The sequence below is a fragment of the Silurus aristotelis genome (genome assembly GCF_946808225.1).
Source record: "Silurus aristotelis genome assembly, chromosome: 3".
NCBI classification, from domain to species: domain Eukaryota; kingdom Metazoa; phylum Chordata; class Actinopteri; order Siluriformes; family Siluridae; genus Silurus; species Silurus aristotelis.
Genome location: NC_139576.1, coordinates 36,682,756 through 36,698,831, shown reverse-complemented (window position 1 = coordinate 36,698,831; position 16,076 = coordinate 36,682,756). Strand labels below are relative to the sequence as shown.

The window sequence follows — 16,076 nt, the reverse complement described above, 5'->3', positions numbered from 1 at the left end:
ATTATATTACAGATTTTCTAGATTATAAAAAAATTTTTTTATCTTGAATGTAAAATTTATCTTAAACTTTAAATTAATATAAAGTTGTAAAAAAATTAATACATACAAAATTTTATATATGCATACAGTATATATACTGTATATATACTGTATATATATATATATATATATATATATATATATATATATATATATATATATATATACACACACACACACACACACACACACACACACACACACACACACAACTGAAAATTCTACATTCGCACACTGCAAAAACACAACAAGAAAATTTGATCCTCAGTGAAGCATGACACAGGTGTTGAAAATTAAAATGGGCTACGTTTATTCGAGCAATTTCATTTCCAAGAGAAAATACAAATAAAAAAAAAAAAATTAAATTATAATTCAACAGACATTTCAAGAATCCCATTGACCACAGAAAACCTTCATCTCTTCAGCTAAAAAGAAAAACAGACGAATAAAGTGGAATTTTCTTTTTCTTCCTCCTCCTCTTCCTCCTCCTCCTCCTTCTTCTCAGTCAAAAATACAGTGTTTTCACAATATCGTATCAAAAGTTCCCAAATTGTAGAATCTCCTTTCATTAGGTACATTAAGTAAGTAGAACAATTAAGAGTAACTGTTCCAGATACAATAAATGCTCTCAATGTAAAATTTGCTCCGATATTCACTTGTCAGGATCCATTTTTACTAAAATATATCTATAACGAGGAACTATAATACTGTACACTACAGTATGAAATAAATATAATTAGGAAATATAAAATGAGTCACATAAATAAAATGGTAGTTTAAAATAAAAATAATTGGATTTTTTTTTTTTTTTTATATTGAACAAAACATACCATGGTAATACTGACAGATGGTCATGGGGAAAAAAAAAAAATAAAAAATACAGAAAATTGCACAAACAATATGTAAACTAGGAAGTTTAGCTATACTAATACTGATGAAGGTAATTCAAAATATGAAGGTGAATGTTGAAAATGTTTATTTTTTTCCACGTAATACTTAAGTAGCAGGTGTTCGTGGAGAGGACACGCAGTGACTCCACCTTCTACAATTTTACAAGGGTGGATGGCACTTGCAAAAAAAACACAGGTGAAAGGGTTTGCATATAAGGCTTTTTTTTTTCTCGAACGAAAAAAACGAAACACAGGGCTTCCCCGACAAAGTCTCGCGCAACGGAAACTTCGTCGTAACCGCTGTTAATTTATTTTAAGACTTTTCCTTTATTTTGAACCATACAGGCATTATTTAGATAAAGACGCTTCATAAAAAAGCCGTAATGTGATTCCAAAATAAACATGTGGCAGATCAGGTAAAGAAAAGGTAAAAACAAGGATATCACAGTAAGTGATAAAAAAAAAACAACAAAAAAAATGAACACTGACACGCTTACTGCGGCTTCAAGCGCAGTGTATGTACTGTACATATACGCAAATGCTTACTCTTTTCTACAATTTTTATTTTTTTACAATTATTATTCCATGTAGTAATTCATCAGAGTGCAATTCGAGGCTTGTGCTGTGATCACAATAAAAACACAGGGCGGTTATGGAAATAAGCACCACACAGCCTTCACGTTTCACTCTGTACACTTGTGAAACCTTTCCATCGGTTCATTTATTATAATGTACTGTAGATCATTATCACTTTTGCATAATGGAAACTCTCGAAATTTCACCCGGTTTGATGCTTGTTTTATTATTATTTTTTGTTCGTTCATATGTTTGTTTCGTTTGGACCATGGACAATGCCAGCCTGAGTTCCACTCTTTATGTCTCAGAATACAATACTGAATAACCAAGACATGGCAGTGTGGTCACGAAAGTGAATCTGGCTCAATGTCCCTCAATGCGAGGGAAAAGGAGCAAACAATACAAGCAAAAGAAAAACAAAACAAACAAAAACAACACTGGAAGCTTAATCCAAATCGCAGTAGTTAATCGGCATCCTCGTTCTCACCATCTGTCTTGCTCTCCGCCTTCCTCTCCTCCGAGCTCTCGTCTTCCGTTCCTCCTGATACATCATTCGCTTTCTCATCTTTTGCCATACCGTCCAGGCTTCGGCTTTCCAACCTATCCTCCTCCATTTCCTCCTCCTCCTCCCTGAACATTGCCTCTCGTCTGTCCGTCACTTCCGGGTAGACCTTCTCTGCATCCCTAGACCCGTCCTCTTTGCCGTCTCTCAAGATGGCGCTTCCTCGCATCATGTCCTCGCCCTGCTCTTCAGGATCAGAAAATCTCAGTGGTGCAAGTCCCTTTAGGTAAGCGTGGTGCATCAGCAGCTCCGTGGGCTCTAGGAGGCCACCGTTCTCATGGCTCTCCTGCTTGGCGGCCTCACGTTCCTCCGCCTCCCTCTTGCAGTAGGAGTAGCGATGGTTCATGTGCTGCGAGTACGAGCCCGAGTGCGAGAAGCGCTTGCCGCACTTGTCGCACTGATAGGGCTTCTCGCCCGAGTGCAGGCGCGAGTGTTCGATTAGATGGTGTTTGTGCTTGAAGGCCTTCTTGCAGATCTGGCACTGGTGAGGCCGCTTTCCTGCAGACACACAAGGAAAGAAAAAAGCCAACAGGTTAGTGTTGTCATTACAGCAAAACTACAGCACTATTGTTTTGTGGGTGAGAATAAAACCTGTGTCAGTGTGCTACACTTAAATACAAAAGAATAAATTGAATACAACAACCAGCATGAAATCATCCAAATGAAGAACTTTTGAACACACAAGCTTTAATGGACAAAAGTATTGCGGTGATTCTCGCCCAAAATGTTCCCACAAAGTTGGGGAGACAATTATTAATAACTTCCCCCTTCACTTGAACTAGGAGACCACAACCTGTTCCAGCATGACAAATGTCTCTGTGCACAAACCCAGCTTCATAAAGATATTCTTTACATGGCTTGGGGTGGAAGATCTCGTGCTATAGAGCTCCAAACCCTGTTGAACACCTTCGGAATGAATTGGACCGGCACCCCAGGGCACCTGACTTCACTTACATCAGTCCCTGACTTTATGGATGAATGAGCACAAATCTTCACAAGCACACTCCAAAATCTAGTGGAACATATTCCCAGTAAGAGTGGAGGTTATTATAAGACTAAATGTGGAATAGGGTGATCATAAAGCACATACCAAACTTTTGTTTAGGTGTCTGCAAACTTTTGTCCATATTGTGTGTTGTAAATTACTGATTATTATAATTATTATTATTATTATTATCATCATCATCATCATCAATCCCTCCTTAATGAGCTTCTCTGGTACGAGCGTGGAAAAATAACTGATTTTGTGGTGAATACACAACAGGGTTTATTTTTGATTTTATGCCATAAACAGGATAAGGAGTCAAGAGGGAAGCCATGACCCTGACAAGCTATTCTAAGGTTGTACGTGACCTCGCTGAATGCAGCCAAGGAGATCAGGTGATTATCACAGCATACCGCACAAGGTGAAATCGAGGCAGTCAGCATCCTTGATGGAGCATGCTTTTTATGACATCATGTCTCCAGATTATAAATGCTTAGGTCAGACAGCTCCCTCGTGATACTGTAATGGTGGGGGCGAGGGAGGTAGAAACTTCCCCTCCACTGTATTCATTCACTAAGACCTTTGGCAGGAGTTGCTTTGACTCTTGAACCCATGGAAATACAGTAAATCTAATCAATGGCAAAGCATTTGGCTTTTTCAGCTGTAACCCCGTTTTTACTTACGCATACACATCCCACGCACACATTCGCTATCATCTTTGAAAATGTAGCGTATTCTTGGCCACGATGAGCACTGAAATGCCTGCAGCACCTTCCATAGCTGCCATGCTTGAGATGACCCCCCCCCAACACACACACACACACACACACACACACACACACACACACACACACACACACACACACACACACATCCCACACCCACCTTCCCTCATCAAGTTCAAAAATAAACGAGAGAGCAGATTCCCCGCCCTGCATTCCTGGGGAGGAATGCGAATGAGATATGATGCAAGCCTGTGAAAGAGAGGAGTCCCCCAGGAGGAGAGGTTACGCCGTGGCATCAAAATGCCACACAACACTTGTATGCACCTGGCTTACCGTGAAACGCTAGCTTGGTTCATAAACTCTGTTCTCGACAGGCATCCATTTCAAACATTGATTAATATTTTGTGTTCGAGGTGATATGAAAGCGAACGACATTCCTAGAACGTCTGCCCCTGAACTACAGAACATGCAGTTGCCCCTACACTAATGCAAATCAAGCTTTAAATATCTGATCTACTAAAAGCCTGTCAAAAAGGAATCAGACATTTTATTGGTGGTCATGGTTTTAAATGGACAAATAAACAAACAGAAAACAAGATCAAATGGGGGTACAAAAGAGGGTAAATGACGTAAGGAAAGAGGGGGGAATTAAAAAAACAAAAAAACGAAAAGAGATAACTGGGGGTGAGGGTTAAAAAAAAAGAATTGTCTAAATGTGATATACCTGTGTGCTCATATTTGTGTCTTAGGAGGGAACTGGTCTTCTGGAATGTTTTGTCGCACAAGTCACACGCGTACATACCACTTTCGGTCTTCTTAATCTTCTTCCGGGCAAGCAGCAACTCACTGTCTGTCAGGTCCTCCAGCCCTGACAAATAGTCCCCTGTGCTGTCCAACAGCTCCCCCTGAAACAAAGACAAAGACAAATCTAAGACAGAGTCTCGTTTGAGCCCAGGTCTAGAAAGAGCTGATCTCTTGAAGCTGGGTAAAGCCGCCAAGAAAGCACCTCATAGGCTTTTTTAGTTAACCTGAAATGCTTCAGGGAGGTGATGTTTGACCAACAGATTAGCAGCAGAAAAAGGTTAAAAGGTAGAATTATTTCTTCTAGAGTCTGTGCATTTAATTAACCCCTAACTTACAGCAATATTCTCCCGAAGTCTAATTTACCTGGAAGCCTGGTTTCCGCTGGTATTTCCGTCGCTGCTGCATCTCAACAAAGGTGGCTGCTCCTGCCGCATAAGTGTAAGCCATGTGTGGAAGGAAGCCCATAGGATCAAGTCCTGGGTAAGGCCTTAGTCCTGGGATGCTGGCCTGTGCTGGGGACATGAACGTAGATGGAGGGAATGCACCATGTGGTGGTAGAGGGGTATAAATCGGAGCTCCGCTGAAGGGGTTGATGCCAAAGATTGGGCTTGAACTTTTGTCAAGCTGATTTTCGTTGCCGACGCTGTTTGAGCCGTTGAACTCCTTCTTGATGTGAGCCAAGTCCAGAGGTTCTGTTCCTTGTTCTCGCACAGCAACCTCACTATGCATGTTGAAACCATTTGGCTTTGGCTTCTTGTCAGATTTGTACAGATGTTTTGGCAATGACAGGTCTAGAGGTTCGCCATGGGTATCCTCAGAGGTGAGACTTGTAGGGGTGTAGGAGCTGCTATAAGAGTGTTTTGAAGATGTTGAAGAAAGATTCAGGGGTGATGGGGTCTCACCTCTCAAGTGGTCCACTGAGTCAACTTGTTTTTCATGTTTTATGCTTGATAGCTGGTGGTGTTTTGATAGCCGGGGCCCAGTTTCACCATTGGTAGTACCTTGGAGTTCTGCTGTTGAGTCACTATAATGGCCAATAGAAGCAGGCGATCTTGCAAGTGCTGATTCTCTAGCCAAGACATGGTTGCTTTCCCCACTGCCCCATTCGGGAGGTGGAGACCTTTTTCTGGACACACTGTGGAGAGATTGAGCTTTCCATTGAATAAACGATTCCTTGACAAACTCCTGAGGAAGACCAACTGCAATGGAGATTTTTCTCAGTTCTTCTGAACTGGGCTCTGTATTCATGGCAAAGTAAGCTTTCAATACCGACAAGTGATCTTTAAAAGGATTAATTGGGCTAGTAGTATTTCTGTCTGGCATAGAAGAGGACACTGTAATGCCCTGTTGCTCTATGCCGGACACGCCTCTGCGGCTGACAGGTAAACTTTCATTAGGTTTCAAGACTGCTTTTATCTCTTCGTTCATCTTGCAAAGGTAGCGCTCGTGCTGGTGCAATGGAATGGGGCCATTAAATGACTCCTTGCAGTATTGGCAGGAGAAAGATGTATACTGGCTGTCCCTATCCTGGGCCTTCTCATCTGAAATGCCACCAATTATATGACTTGGCCTCTCTTTCTTGATGTCAATAGCTCTTTTCTCTGCGTCTTCGGTTAGACTCTGCAGGGAAGTTTTGGCCTCGTTGACCTTCTCCAACGTGTAGTCAAAAATGCTCTTGCTAGGACTGTTGTGTCCAGCTGCATGAAATCCAGCCTGGGCTGCCAGCGCCAACTTGTGCTCTTCCATCTGGGAGCCCACATCCTTCATGTAAGCCCGCAACTTGGAGGTCTCCTCAGTGTTGCTGTCCAACTTCTGCCGGCACACAGTGTTGTCGACAATCTGGAGGACCCGCTGAACCTTAGTTAGGTTATTGGTCAAGCCTGTGTAGCCTAATGCATGTGAATCCAGTCTCATAGCCAAGTGCTGCAAGGGGTTCTGTGACGAATTGTGTATCCCTAGGGGGCTCCCCCCACGGCCAGTACCATTAAGAAAAGCCGCAGGTCCTCCGAATTCATGTGGTGAAGCCATCATAAGACGGCATTCATTGAAGTCCATGGGCTCAGCCTTTATATCAGGGTGGGCTAATGGGTCCTGGAGACCAGAGCACCTGCTGTTTTCCAGTTTGCTCCTTAGCTGAGCCAAGGCAGGGCTGCCTGGCGATGAAGCGGCAGAGTTTGGGGATGAGCCAGACTTGGTGCCAACCCCATGTCGTACCCGTCCATTTATAGAGATGAGGCCAATGCACTTCTTGCTACTAATGTGTGAACTGTAAGAGCCGGAGTGGGAAAAGCGCTTCTTACAGTTAGAGCATTCGTATGGCTTCTCACCTACGAAGAAAAACATATGAAATAATTAGATCAAACTCTGACCCAAACAAGTGCAAATCTAAAATAAGTAAAGTGTTACGTAGATCTGGTACTTTGTTATTTTCACTGACTTTGTATTAGTCATATTGACATGCAATACCTGATAACAGAAAGTAAGTTTCTTGCTTTGCCGATCATCAAATATCTATTACAAATCCTTACAAAATGCTGACCACTGACTCTTGGCTACTTACCACTGTGGATGCGGAGGTGCTCCTTCAGATGGTGCTTGTATTTGAATGCTTTCCCACATTCGGTGCATTTGAACTTGCGGTTTCCAGCCCCTTCGTTCAGAACCGGAGGCTACAGGGAAAGAGAACAATTGAGAGATAAGTACTCAAGGAAAGCAATTATTTTAAGGACAATTAGTGATATAATTATAATTCCCTTTCTTGATTTTTAGGTAGCAGAGTGTGAACTAAAACCACTTGATCCATGTTAAATGTCAGCACGTTCTCCTGAATTCGAAATTAAAAATGTGGGCGGGCCCTAGCTGCACGAGCAAAATAACTGTACTCACTATTGCACCCCACTCACAGAGACAAAGGTCTATGAAAAATATGTAGGAGTATAGGAGTGTTTATTCGATGGGCAAAATGTACACGGTGCTCAGAACACCTTTTCTCTACAAGTTCAATGTTAGTGGGAGAGCACAGCTCGAACGACTTTACTCTGGGAATTCTAGAGAATGTAAAACATGCGCAGAAGTGTACAGGCTACACACGACTTAAAGAAAACGATCATAATTCAAAAGTAATTTGAAGAAAATATCCCTAGAGAGTGAACAAACCGATTTTGTGTAATTTCAGGATTAGGGTAGATGAGATCTGTGGAAGGAAAGCTATCTGGACATGTTTAAGTTGGAACTCTGGAAAGGTGTGTGTGTGAGAGAACAAGATTAAGACGATAAGAATGAAACGTGGGTCGTTCACATAGTTTCTAGTGCAATGTGGTACAGCAAAGTTTGCTGCTCGAATGTAAAAGATCCAGTTGCAATCCAGTGAAATGATTTACAGATCTTTCTATCTAAAATAATCAAGGTGCTTTAACTGTCTTTTTTTTCCTTCTAAACCTGCTCATGTAACTGCGTTTACAACCACACATGCCTCTCTCCGCCTGAAACCGATTGAGAAAGACTGAAATGAATGTCAATGTTGGGCGCATGTTTGGAGTTTGATTCCACTCCAACAGCAGCTGAGGCAGAAAGTCTATAGAACTCAATGTGCTAGAACATCCCACACATGCCTTACCGTGGGCAGACGACCATGCACAGCTGTGACTCCGGTGTGAGAGATCTGCATTTTTAAGGAGGCGCCGGAGAAACATGTTTAGTACGTGAAGCCAACTACGATAGCAACCGGAGACGGCATATAGTGACGTGGAAACGTGAAATCTATCTGTTTTTTTTTTTTTAGATAGAGACAGCAGACCCTTTATACATGATCAAACCACGGTGATGATCATCCTATTGTCTATAAAAGAACATGCACTGGTTTAAAATCTAATCAAGATTTGTTTTGCGTTCATTGAGCCTACAACGTCTTTAATGTATGACATCAACATTGGTAGCACTTTCTTTTTCGTTCACACACGTTTTGCTGATGATAATAATAATAATACCAAAGTTCATTAATGCCAGTGATTAGCCCTGGACTCACCTGGTCCCTAGAAGGCCTGTGGGTGGCCATATGGCGATCCAGCTGTGTGCGGTAGGCAAAAGTGTCGCTGCAGAGCTGGCAGGGAAAGCTCTCCTCGTTCTTCTCGTGCCGGTACTTGATGTGTTCCTTGAGGGCGGTCAGCCGCTTGTAACCACGGTCGCAGTAGGGGCAGGTCAACAGTTGGGCAAAGTCATCTGGCGTCCTGAGTGTCAGATCTGAAAAAAACCCATTAAGAACTTAGAAACAATTCTACATTTTTGTATATTATAAATATGCAAAATCAAACTACTTATAAGAAGATGTTTTTGCCCGTGATAAAAAATATATATATATACATTGATTTTAAAAGCTCCTACCGTTCTCATTGTCTTCCTGCCCGTTGGCTTCTGGAGTGCTCAGCCTCGTGCTCTCCTCTGGGTCTTCTGGGTAAATGATAGCCGTGTCCCCTCGTTGCAGGTACTCAGCGATGCTGGCAGGACATCCCTCGTTGTCCTCCAGCTTCCTCTTGGTGAAGAAGCTCTCCAGCTCTGCAGTGGCATCAATACCCTTAACTGGAAGCACAGAAAGCATATGTGTGTGGGTGAAAAAAAAGAAATAATAAATGGACCCATTGGTTCAGGTTGCTTGTCACTGGAAAAGCCCCAGCTGGACATTAGGAAAAGCAGCTGGTCGAAATGTGATGTAGCAAAGAACAAACCATTAGGAAGCCTTTAAAGGTGGAAGTATTTATTTAAGTTACAGTGTAATGACCACTTCCAAGACGAATAGGAGCCAGCGTGATCATCATCGAGTACTCTTTCAGCGTCCTCTTGCATGTTGGAAAAGGCTTAAACATTTTGCAGCATTGTGGGTAATTGGTTTATGTGGCAATTAGGCTCACTTGGGTAACTGATCTCACTTTGCACGGCCCATTGTATACTTAAAATCAGGACTTCAAATCTAATAATAAGCCATGCGTTATGTTTCTTCTTACGATAAACAATCAGAAGTAGCGATGATTATCATCAGGAGATAAGACGGCATAAAAAAAAAAAAAAAAAAAAAGACACATATGTTCAATGTCCTAAAAATCAGGAAGATGGATGATATACATGGTCAATTGAGAAAGGAGAGACTAGACGAACAACATAAAGTTGTGCAAACTGTCCTAGCCCCATTATTTTCTGAGCTATGACACAGGGACCTAAGAGAAGGCAAATGAAAATTTTATTGTCTCATTGTAAACCAATTGGAAAGTACATGGACAGAACTAATCGGATTTCATCCCAAACTCAATTTTGTGGCAAAATGTGATTTGCGGTCGGTGCACTCTCGCTCAACTTACAAATGTTTACTTTCCGTCTCCTCTTGATTCGTGCACGTGAAGCGACGGTATTTCGAATGCCTCTGTTTGTGCGCCCTCTGCTTTGTAACATGTAGACATAGACGTTAGGTAATGAGAAGGTGTTGGATTAGTGTTTAAAACATTGGAATTTGGATCTGAAGGCTGCAAGTTCAAATTCCAGCCACACCTGGGGCCCCTGAACTAACCCATAACTGGTCAGTTGTATGGATGAGATACACGTGGATAAAGGCATCTTATAAATGGCCTAAATGTAAAGCTACGATCTCCTACTGAGCATGTGAATCAATATTTAACAAGATCGACTTGGATCTAAGGTTGGAAATGGTTTCGATTCCGTGATAAAAGAAAAAAGGGCAGATGAAAAATCTATTCTGCAAAAGAAAGTAATAAGGGTGGAAAAGAACCGTGTTCCAGGAATAAGCGGAAAAAAAAAAATTCTGGAATTAAAAATAACTCATAGCCACGACACACGGTGTGTTGCGAAAGGTGGGTGGGTTCAGCGATGTGGGCTCACCTGTACCATTTCCAGCTCCATGGAGGGACATGTCAGGGCTCAGAGGATTGTATTCATCTTTTCTCTCTGAAAATAATGAGATAGAGAACAAGAGGAAGGGAGAGAGAAAATGAGAGAGAGAGAGAAAGAGAGAGAGAATATATTAGCAAATGTTGGGCTAAAGACAAACCACAAAGTAGAGCAGCCAAAAAAGCATGACCACAGTGCATGAATCAACAGCATTAAATGTGCTCGCACCAGTCTGCTGGGCTCCTCCATAAACCCCTAAGATGCTCTTTCTTTTCTTCCTCCTTCTTTTTCTTCTCATACTGTGATGACAATTTAGGAACAAAAACGAGGACAAAGCAACACGTGTTTAGTGAAACGAACGTAGAGAACGACAGGCTTGTGGGTTCCTTCTTATCTTTTGGGGCTTCATTAGTGGCATGAATGCACAGCACACGGAAGTTCTCGGTTCAAAATCATTTCTTTTTTCTCGACCGTATGGAGCTGTGAAGAGATCGGGCTTGGATACTGCACTTATTGTATTTGTTACTCCTGGTAGAGGCTCATGTGACCTCTTACCGGCAGTCACAAGTATCACAAGCTTCCTTCTTCAAAAGGAGGATATAGAGCAACTCGACCACAATAAGGACAATGAGAAGACTCCATATTCCACACAAACACACACACACACACACACACACACACCTCTCTACTGTTTTATTTCTGAACTTCACAAGTTTCCTTCCTATTATCTGAAAATGACAACCGAAACTCCTTTTTTCATAATTATTATTATTATTATTGAGAATCGCACTTCTCTATTTGAAAGATGTCTGTTTTTTTTTTTTTTTTTTTTTACTGCAAAACCCGTGTACATTTCAGGACAAATCAAGCACCCCGGTTAATGAACCGTCCTAATAAATAAGGTAAAAGTGCTCCACCGTACACCGGATAGGATTCGACATGGCCCTTCCCCCCCCGAGCTCACTCAGAAGATAAGAAGTTTGCCGATGCCTAATGAATGCCTTTAGCTAGCACTTCAGCAAACACGATCAATGCCATCACCAGCTTATGTAATTTTATGTAAACAACATCGACAAATTCGAAAAGGTTATCGTTTCCTCGACAGATCAAATCACCACAATATTGGTGGCTCAGTTCTGCTTGTATTGGTTGCAGTTCTTTTTTATTATTTTTTTTACTGAACCATCAGGGTGATGCTGAAGTTTAGCTTCGTGGCTCTGCTTTCGTCTGGTGTGAGAAATGTGGCAGCCACATTTTTGCTGGTGTTTGTGTCAGTGAGCAATTCAGACCACCCGTTACACACGTGAATTAGCACGCTAAGTGAAGTAACAGCAAAAGTACACCAAAGCAGCTCTCATTGTGTATCTCCTGGGACAGCGTGTATGCTTCCTCTTATTTATAATTATTATTGCTAACTACTAATAGACCACTTTTGGATAAGGAAAACCCGGAGCACAAACGCTGAGCTGAGGTTTTACTGGCAGACCCATTGTGAAAAAGAGGAAGTTCTACAAAGAGTACGAGTGTGCATGATGATTCATGCAACACTCAAAGCTGTCACACTTACCAGCATGCACACCGCTAACCTACAGTTTTTTTTTTTTTTTACATCCCACTGCCAAGCTATTATCTAGCGCATTCTAAAAGGTTTCACCTAACTTAGCATTTTAGAGCTAATCCTAATAAGATGTCAGGGCTGTATTTTTTTCCCTGGACTTGCAGCTATATTGAGCTGCTAACTGGGATGCCGGAGTGTACATGACATTCGGTAATCCTGCATCCATTCACGTTCGTAGACCTAACAAAATGACACTCAACCAAGGAGATGGAGATTTATCCTTACGCTGCGCTTGTTTTGAGTTTAAAACAGACAAGCATATGAGGTAAATCATCAAGCATGATTGATCGCTAGGGGTTGGATGGCAAAAAAAAAAAAAAATAGAAAATCTGGTTGACCCGTTTAGGTTCTTCCTCCACTCCGTAAATGTCAGCACAAGCGAGGGAACTGTGGTGCCATTATCCATGGAAATGGATATCATCATATCATAATGCTAAAAATTTCATTTAAAGCTCTTAATGAGGCCTCGGCTGTGGCGGGCTCGTGCTTAATAATGTCTCTCAGATCCTAATTAAAGGAATTTGTCTTTTTGAGCCTTGCTAGCACGAAGGCTTGTCATTGAAGTCAATCGTGTTTGAAACAGAAAGAAAGGGGGATGGAAAGAGAGACACAAAAGGAGAGCTGTGTAGGAGTGGGATGATGCATAAGGTCAGGTAACTTCTGAAGCAGATGAATTAGAAATGAGGTTTGACTACACACTAGACAACTCTTAGCCATATGAGGCACGAGCAGTGCAAATTAGGTGACAAAATTCGATTTAATTCTTTAGGTGTCTTTAAATTGAACTTTTAAAATCAATTCTAGATCAATCAATTATATAGTACCTCAAAAACATGCTGTGTTTAACAAATAAATTCAGGAACTGAATATTGCTAATCATGGCATTTGGCCGACGCCCTTCTCCAGAGTGACTTACAGCTGTCTGTTATTTAACCAGCTGTATGACCTTCTAATCAGAAGTCTACTGAGGTGGTAACTTAGTGGTACCGGCTCTGGGTTACTGTTTGGAAGGTTGAGGGTTCAAGCCCCGGTATCTACACGCGGTCACTCTTTGTGCCATTGAGCAAGGCCCTTAACCCTCTGTGCTCCAGGGGTGCTGTAACATGGCTGACCTGCACTCTGACACCAGCTTCCGAACATCACTGGGATATATAAAGAAATACTTTCACTGTGCTGTAATGTACATGTGACAAGTATAAAAGCACCTTTCTTTCTTTTGCTAAGAAATGCTAAGCTTCGCACCTGCACCGTTGAGGTCTGTGTGTTGCCAGATGTCGTGACTCTCGTCCTCCTCGTCTCCCCGGCATGAAAGGAGGGCATGTGCCACTCGGGGCGATGGCTCCAGGCTGGGAACGCCAACCGGACTCCCCTCTCCCTCCGAACCCTGCAGTCTGTCGTCTTCATCGGAGCTCAGCACTGTGGAAAGACAGACAGGAAACCACTGACATTTATCACCAATCATTTATCATTTTTACAAAGAGTGTGCACAGTTTGGCTCTCGCCACCAGTTTAGTGCTCATGGCTCCCGTTCAGGAGTGACAACAAAGCCAGGTCGATACGGATGGAAATTCTTAGACATGCCACAACCGGGCTATGTTTGCATGATGGATATGACAATATGGCTGGTTAGGGAGTATAACTAAACATGAAGTAATGGACCCAAGTGGTCTGCGGAGTTATGACCATGTTTTACACGTTAGTCGCTTGGAACATATTGGATGACACTCCCCTAACACACACAAGTGAACATCATACTTAGTTTGTATCGTGTGAACCCCAAGGCATGGGCCAGTATCCAAAACAATACATAATACAATGTAGGGGGAAAAAAAGCAGTCGAGAATGAAATGAATGCAGTGAGGTGTTAGGGTACAAATGGACATGACTTCATGGAAAGCATGGTATGCCTGTTTTCTCTACTGAGATCTTTCTCTGTCCTCGGCAGCACCTTATCAGTCGGGCACCCTGCCAACCCCGGGGCCAGATTTGCTGGGAAATGGCTGTAATGGCCAAATCGGAGACCTAATTGCTGATGATTGTCTCGTACGAGATGCAGCTTCAAAAAAAAAAAAAAAACGCTCTCCTCCTCAGCCTGCTCGGCCTCATATTCATTTTCCCAGCTTCCCTTCATCCCGTCCGACCCCATCCCATCCCACCCCCTACCCCCTAATCTGTCGGCAGGAGCCCATTCATTTAACTAAACAGCAATGACCTGGGTTTCTTTTTACTCCCTCTCGCAGGTTCCCAGGCGGAAAAAAGACGGCCTGTACCTCTAAGGACTCGCTGGGGAAAGAGGGAAGATTAGCCAGCACGTAGCCGATCATAATATGATCTTTGTGTGATTGGCGGCGGACGCATTTGCCAGGGCCAGGACAACTGCGCAACAGGTGCACATTAAAAAGGGGAGCGAGGGATGGGCGCAAAAACGCGCCGACCGCTGGCTGAATACCAAAAGAGAGGGGAGAGGTGGAATAGAGAAAGAGAGAGAGAGAGAGAGAGAGAGAGAGAGAGAGAGAGAGAGAGAGAGAGAGAGAGAGAGAGAAAGAAAGAGAGGAAGAAATAGGGGGGCTTGAGGAGGGGGCGTGGGACAAAAAGATTTTTTAGTAAGAGGTGTGACCGGTGGGATTATTTAGGGGAGTGGGGGTGAAGACACCAAAGTCCTCTGTCTCGGCTCGAATGAAAGCTCGAATGGAATGGAAAGTAAGACATGAGTAGCTCTTTGTGTGGTCTGGATATATACCTTCAACATATTGCAACTTTATATTGCCCCCCTCTCTCTATATCTTCCAGAGACTCTTCTCATGTTCCATAATAACTCTCAGACTCCCCATTTGTCCAGGTACAACGGTTCACCCGGCCCGAAGTTCCAGAAAAGAACTTGATGGTGGGAGTAGAAAGTCCAAAGGGGAACGAAAGAGAGGGGGAGGGATGGGAAGGGAAGGCCGAAAGAATGAATCCAGAGGTCAGGGAGCTGCATATCAATAATAGGCAACCGCTGAGCTGTTTGAGTTGAAGAGGAACCGTGACACATGCCCACACACAAACTTTTTTTTTGCACCAACCATCAGCCTCTCCCTTTTACCGCTCTCATCCCACTGAATCTTCCTTTATTTGTATTTTTTTATGACATGATCTAGTTACAGAGACGGTGAATTCCAAATGTCAAAGCATGAATGCATGTGTACGAGGAGGGTGTATCCGTATCTCTTTTCTGCATTAGAAAGGAGGGAAAGTCTCGCCAGCTCTGACTATAGTGCTCTGGAGCTTTCTACCACCAAATAAGAATGAGGAAAATGTTCAGGTTTGAAGAACAGCGTTAAGAAGAGAAACATTTTGACTCGTGTCAAAATGCACTTCGCCTGGTGTGAGTGTGAGTGTGTGTGTGAGTGTGTGTGTGTGTGAAGCCATTATCACGTGCACAGGACACAAAAAGCTTGCAACACAAAAGCAATCCATCACACTGTTTACCTCGGAGGTCAAACCAGTCTGGTGGCACGACAGATGGGAATACGGGAGTGTGTGTGTGTGTGTGTGTGTGTGTGTGTGTGTGTGTGTGTGTGTGTGTGTGTGTGTGTGTGTGTGTGTGTTACAGACACGTTTTAATGAAGCAGTGAGTGAGAAAATTAACAGCTATACAAACAGCCAGAATGTCCGAAGACTTTTCTGTCTTCCAATATGACTAGAAGAATATATGAATATAACACGGAGAGCTCAGAGCTGCCAATCAGACAAGCCGTCCTAATGTATGCCCCACCCACGCAGCGATTCTATTGGCTGCCGTATCTATTCTGCTATCCTGCCAGCTGTCCTGCCTTGTAATGTCTGCAGTGAACGGCCCATTGTGCTCGCCCCAGAGACAAAGAGGCCACCTCTCTCTCTTTCTTGAACTCCCCTCTCCCTCTATCTTCTCTCAGTTCATTTTTTTTTAGCCCCAGCCCGACCTATCATCTTATCAGTCGTCACTCTCACCCGTTGCCATTCTTTT

At 42.8% G+C, this 16,076-nt stretch overlaps 1 protein-coding gene across 5 annotated transcripts in view; it reads right to left on the bottom strand.

The window, feature by feature from the left end:
• Positions 1–1,487: 1,487 nt before the first annotated feature.
• zeb2a (zinc finger E-box binding homeobox 2a) overlaps positions 1,488–16,076 on the bottom strand; it is a 45,417-nt gene continuing 30,828 nt past the window's right edge. For 3 of the 5 annotated variants that reach the window (XM_083537287.1, XM_083537285.1, XM_083537288.1), the window contains exons 3-10: positions 13,334–13,507; positions 10,465–10,530; positions 8,962–9,156; positions 8,606–8,820; positions 7,142–7,250; positions 4,945–6,908; positions 4,580–4,682; positions 1,488–2,565 (exon numbers count right to left, since the gene is read on the bottom strand). In XM_083537287.1, coding sequence (XP_083393413.1) covers positions 1,970–2,565; positions 4,580–4,682; positions 4,945–6,908; positions 7,142–7,250; positions 8,606–8,820; positions 8,962–9,156; positions 10,465–10,530; positions 13,334–13,507 — 3,422 coding nt within the window. In that variant the 3' untranslated portion in view covers positions 1,488–1,969. Of the gene's footprint in view, positions 2,566–4,501; positions 4,683–4,944; positions 6,909–7,141; positions 7,251–8,605; positions 8,821–8,961; positions 9,157–10,464; positions 10,531–13,333; positions 13,508–16,076 lie in introns of all 5 variants that reach the window. The other 2 variants (XM_083537286.1, XM_083537284.1) reach the window with 1 other exon arrangement.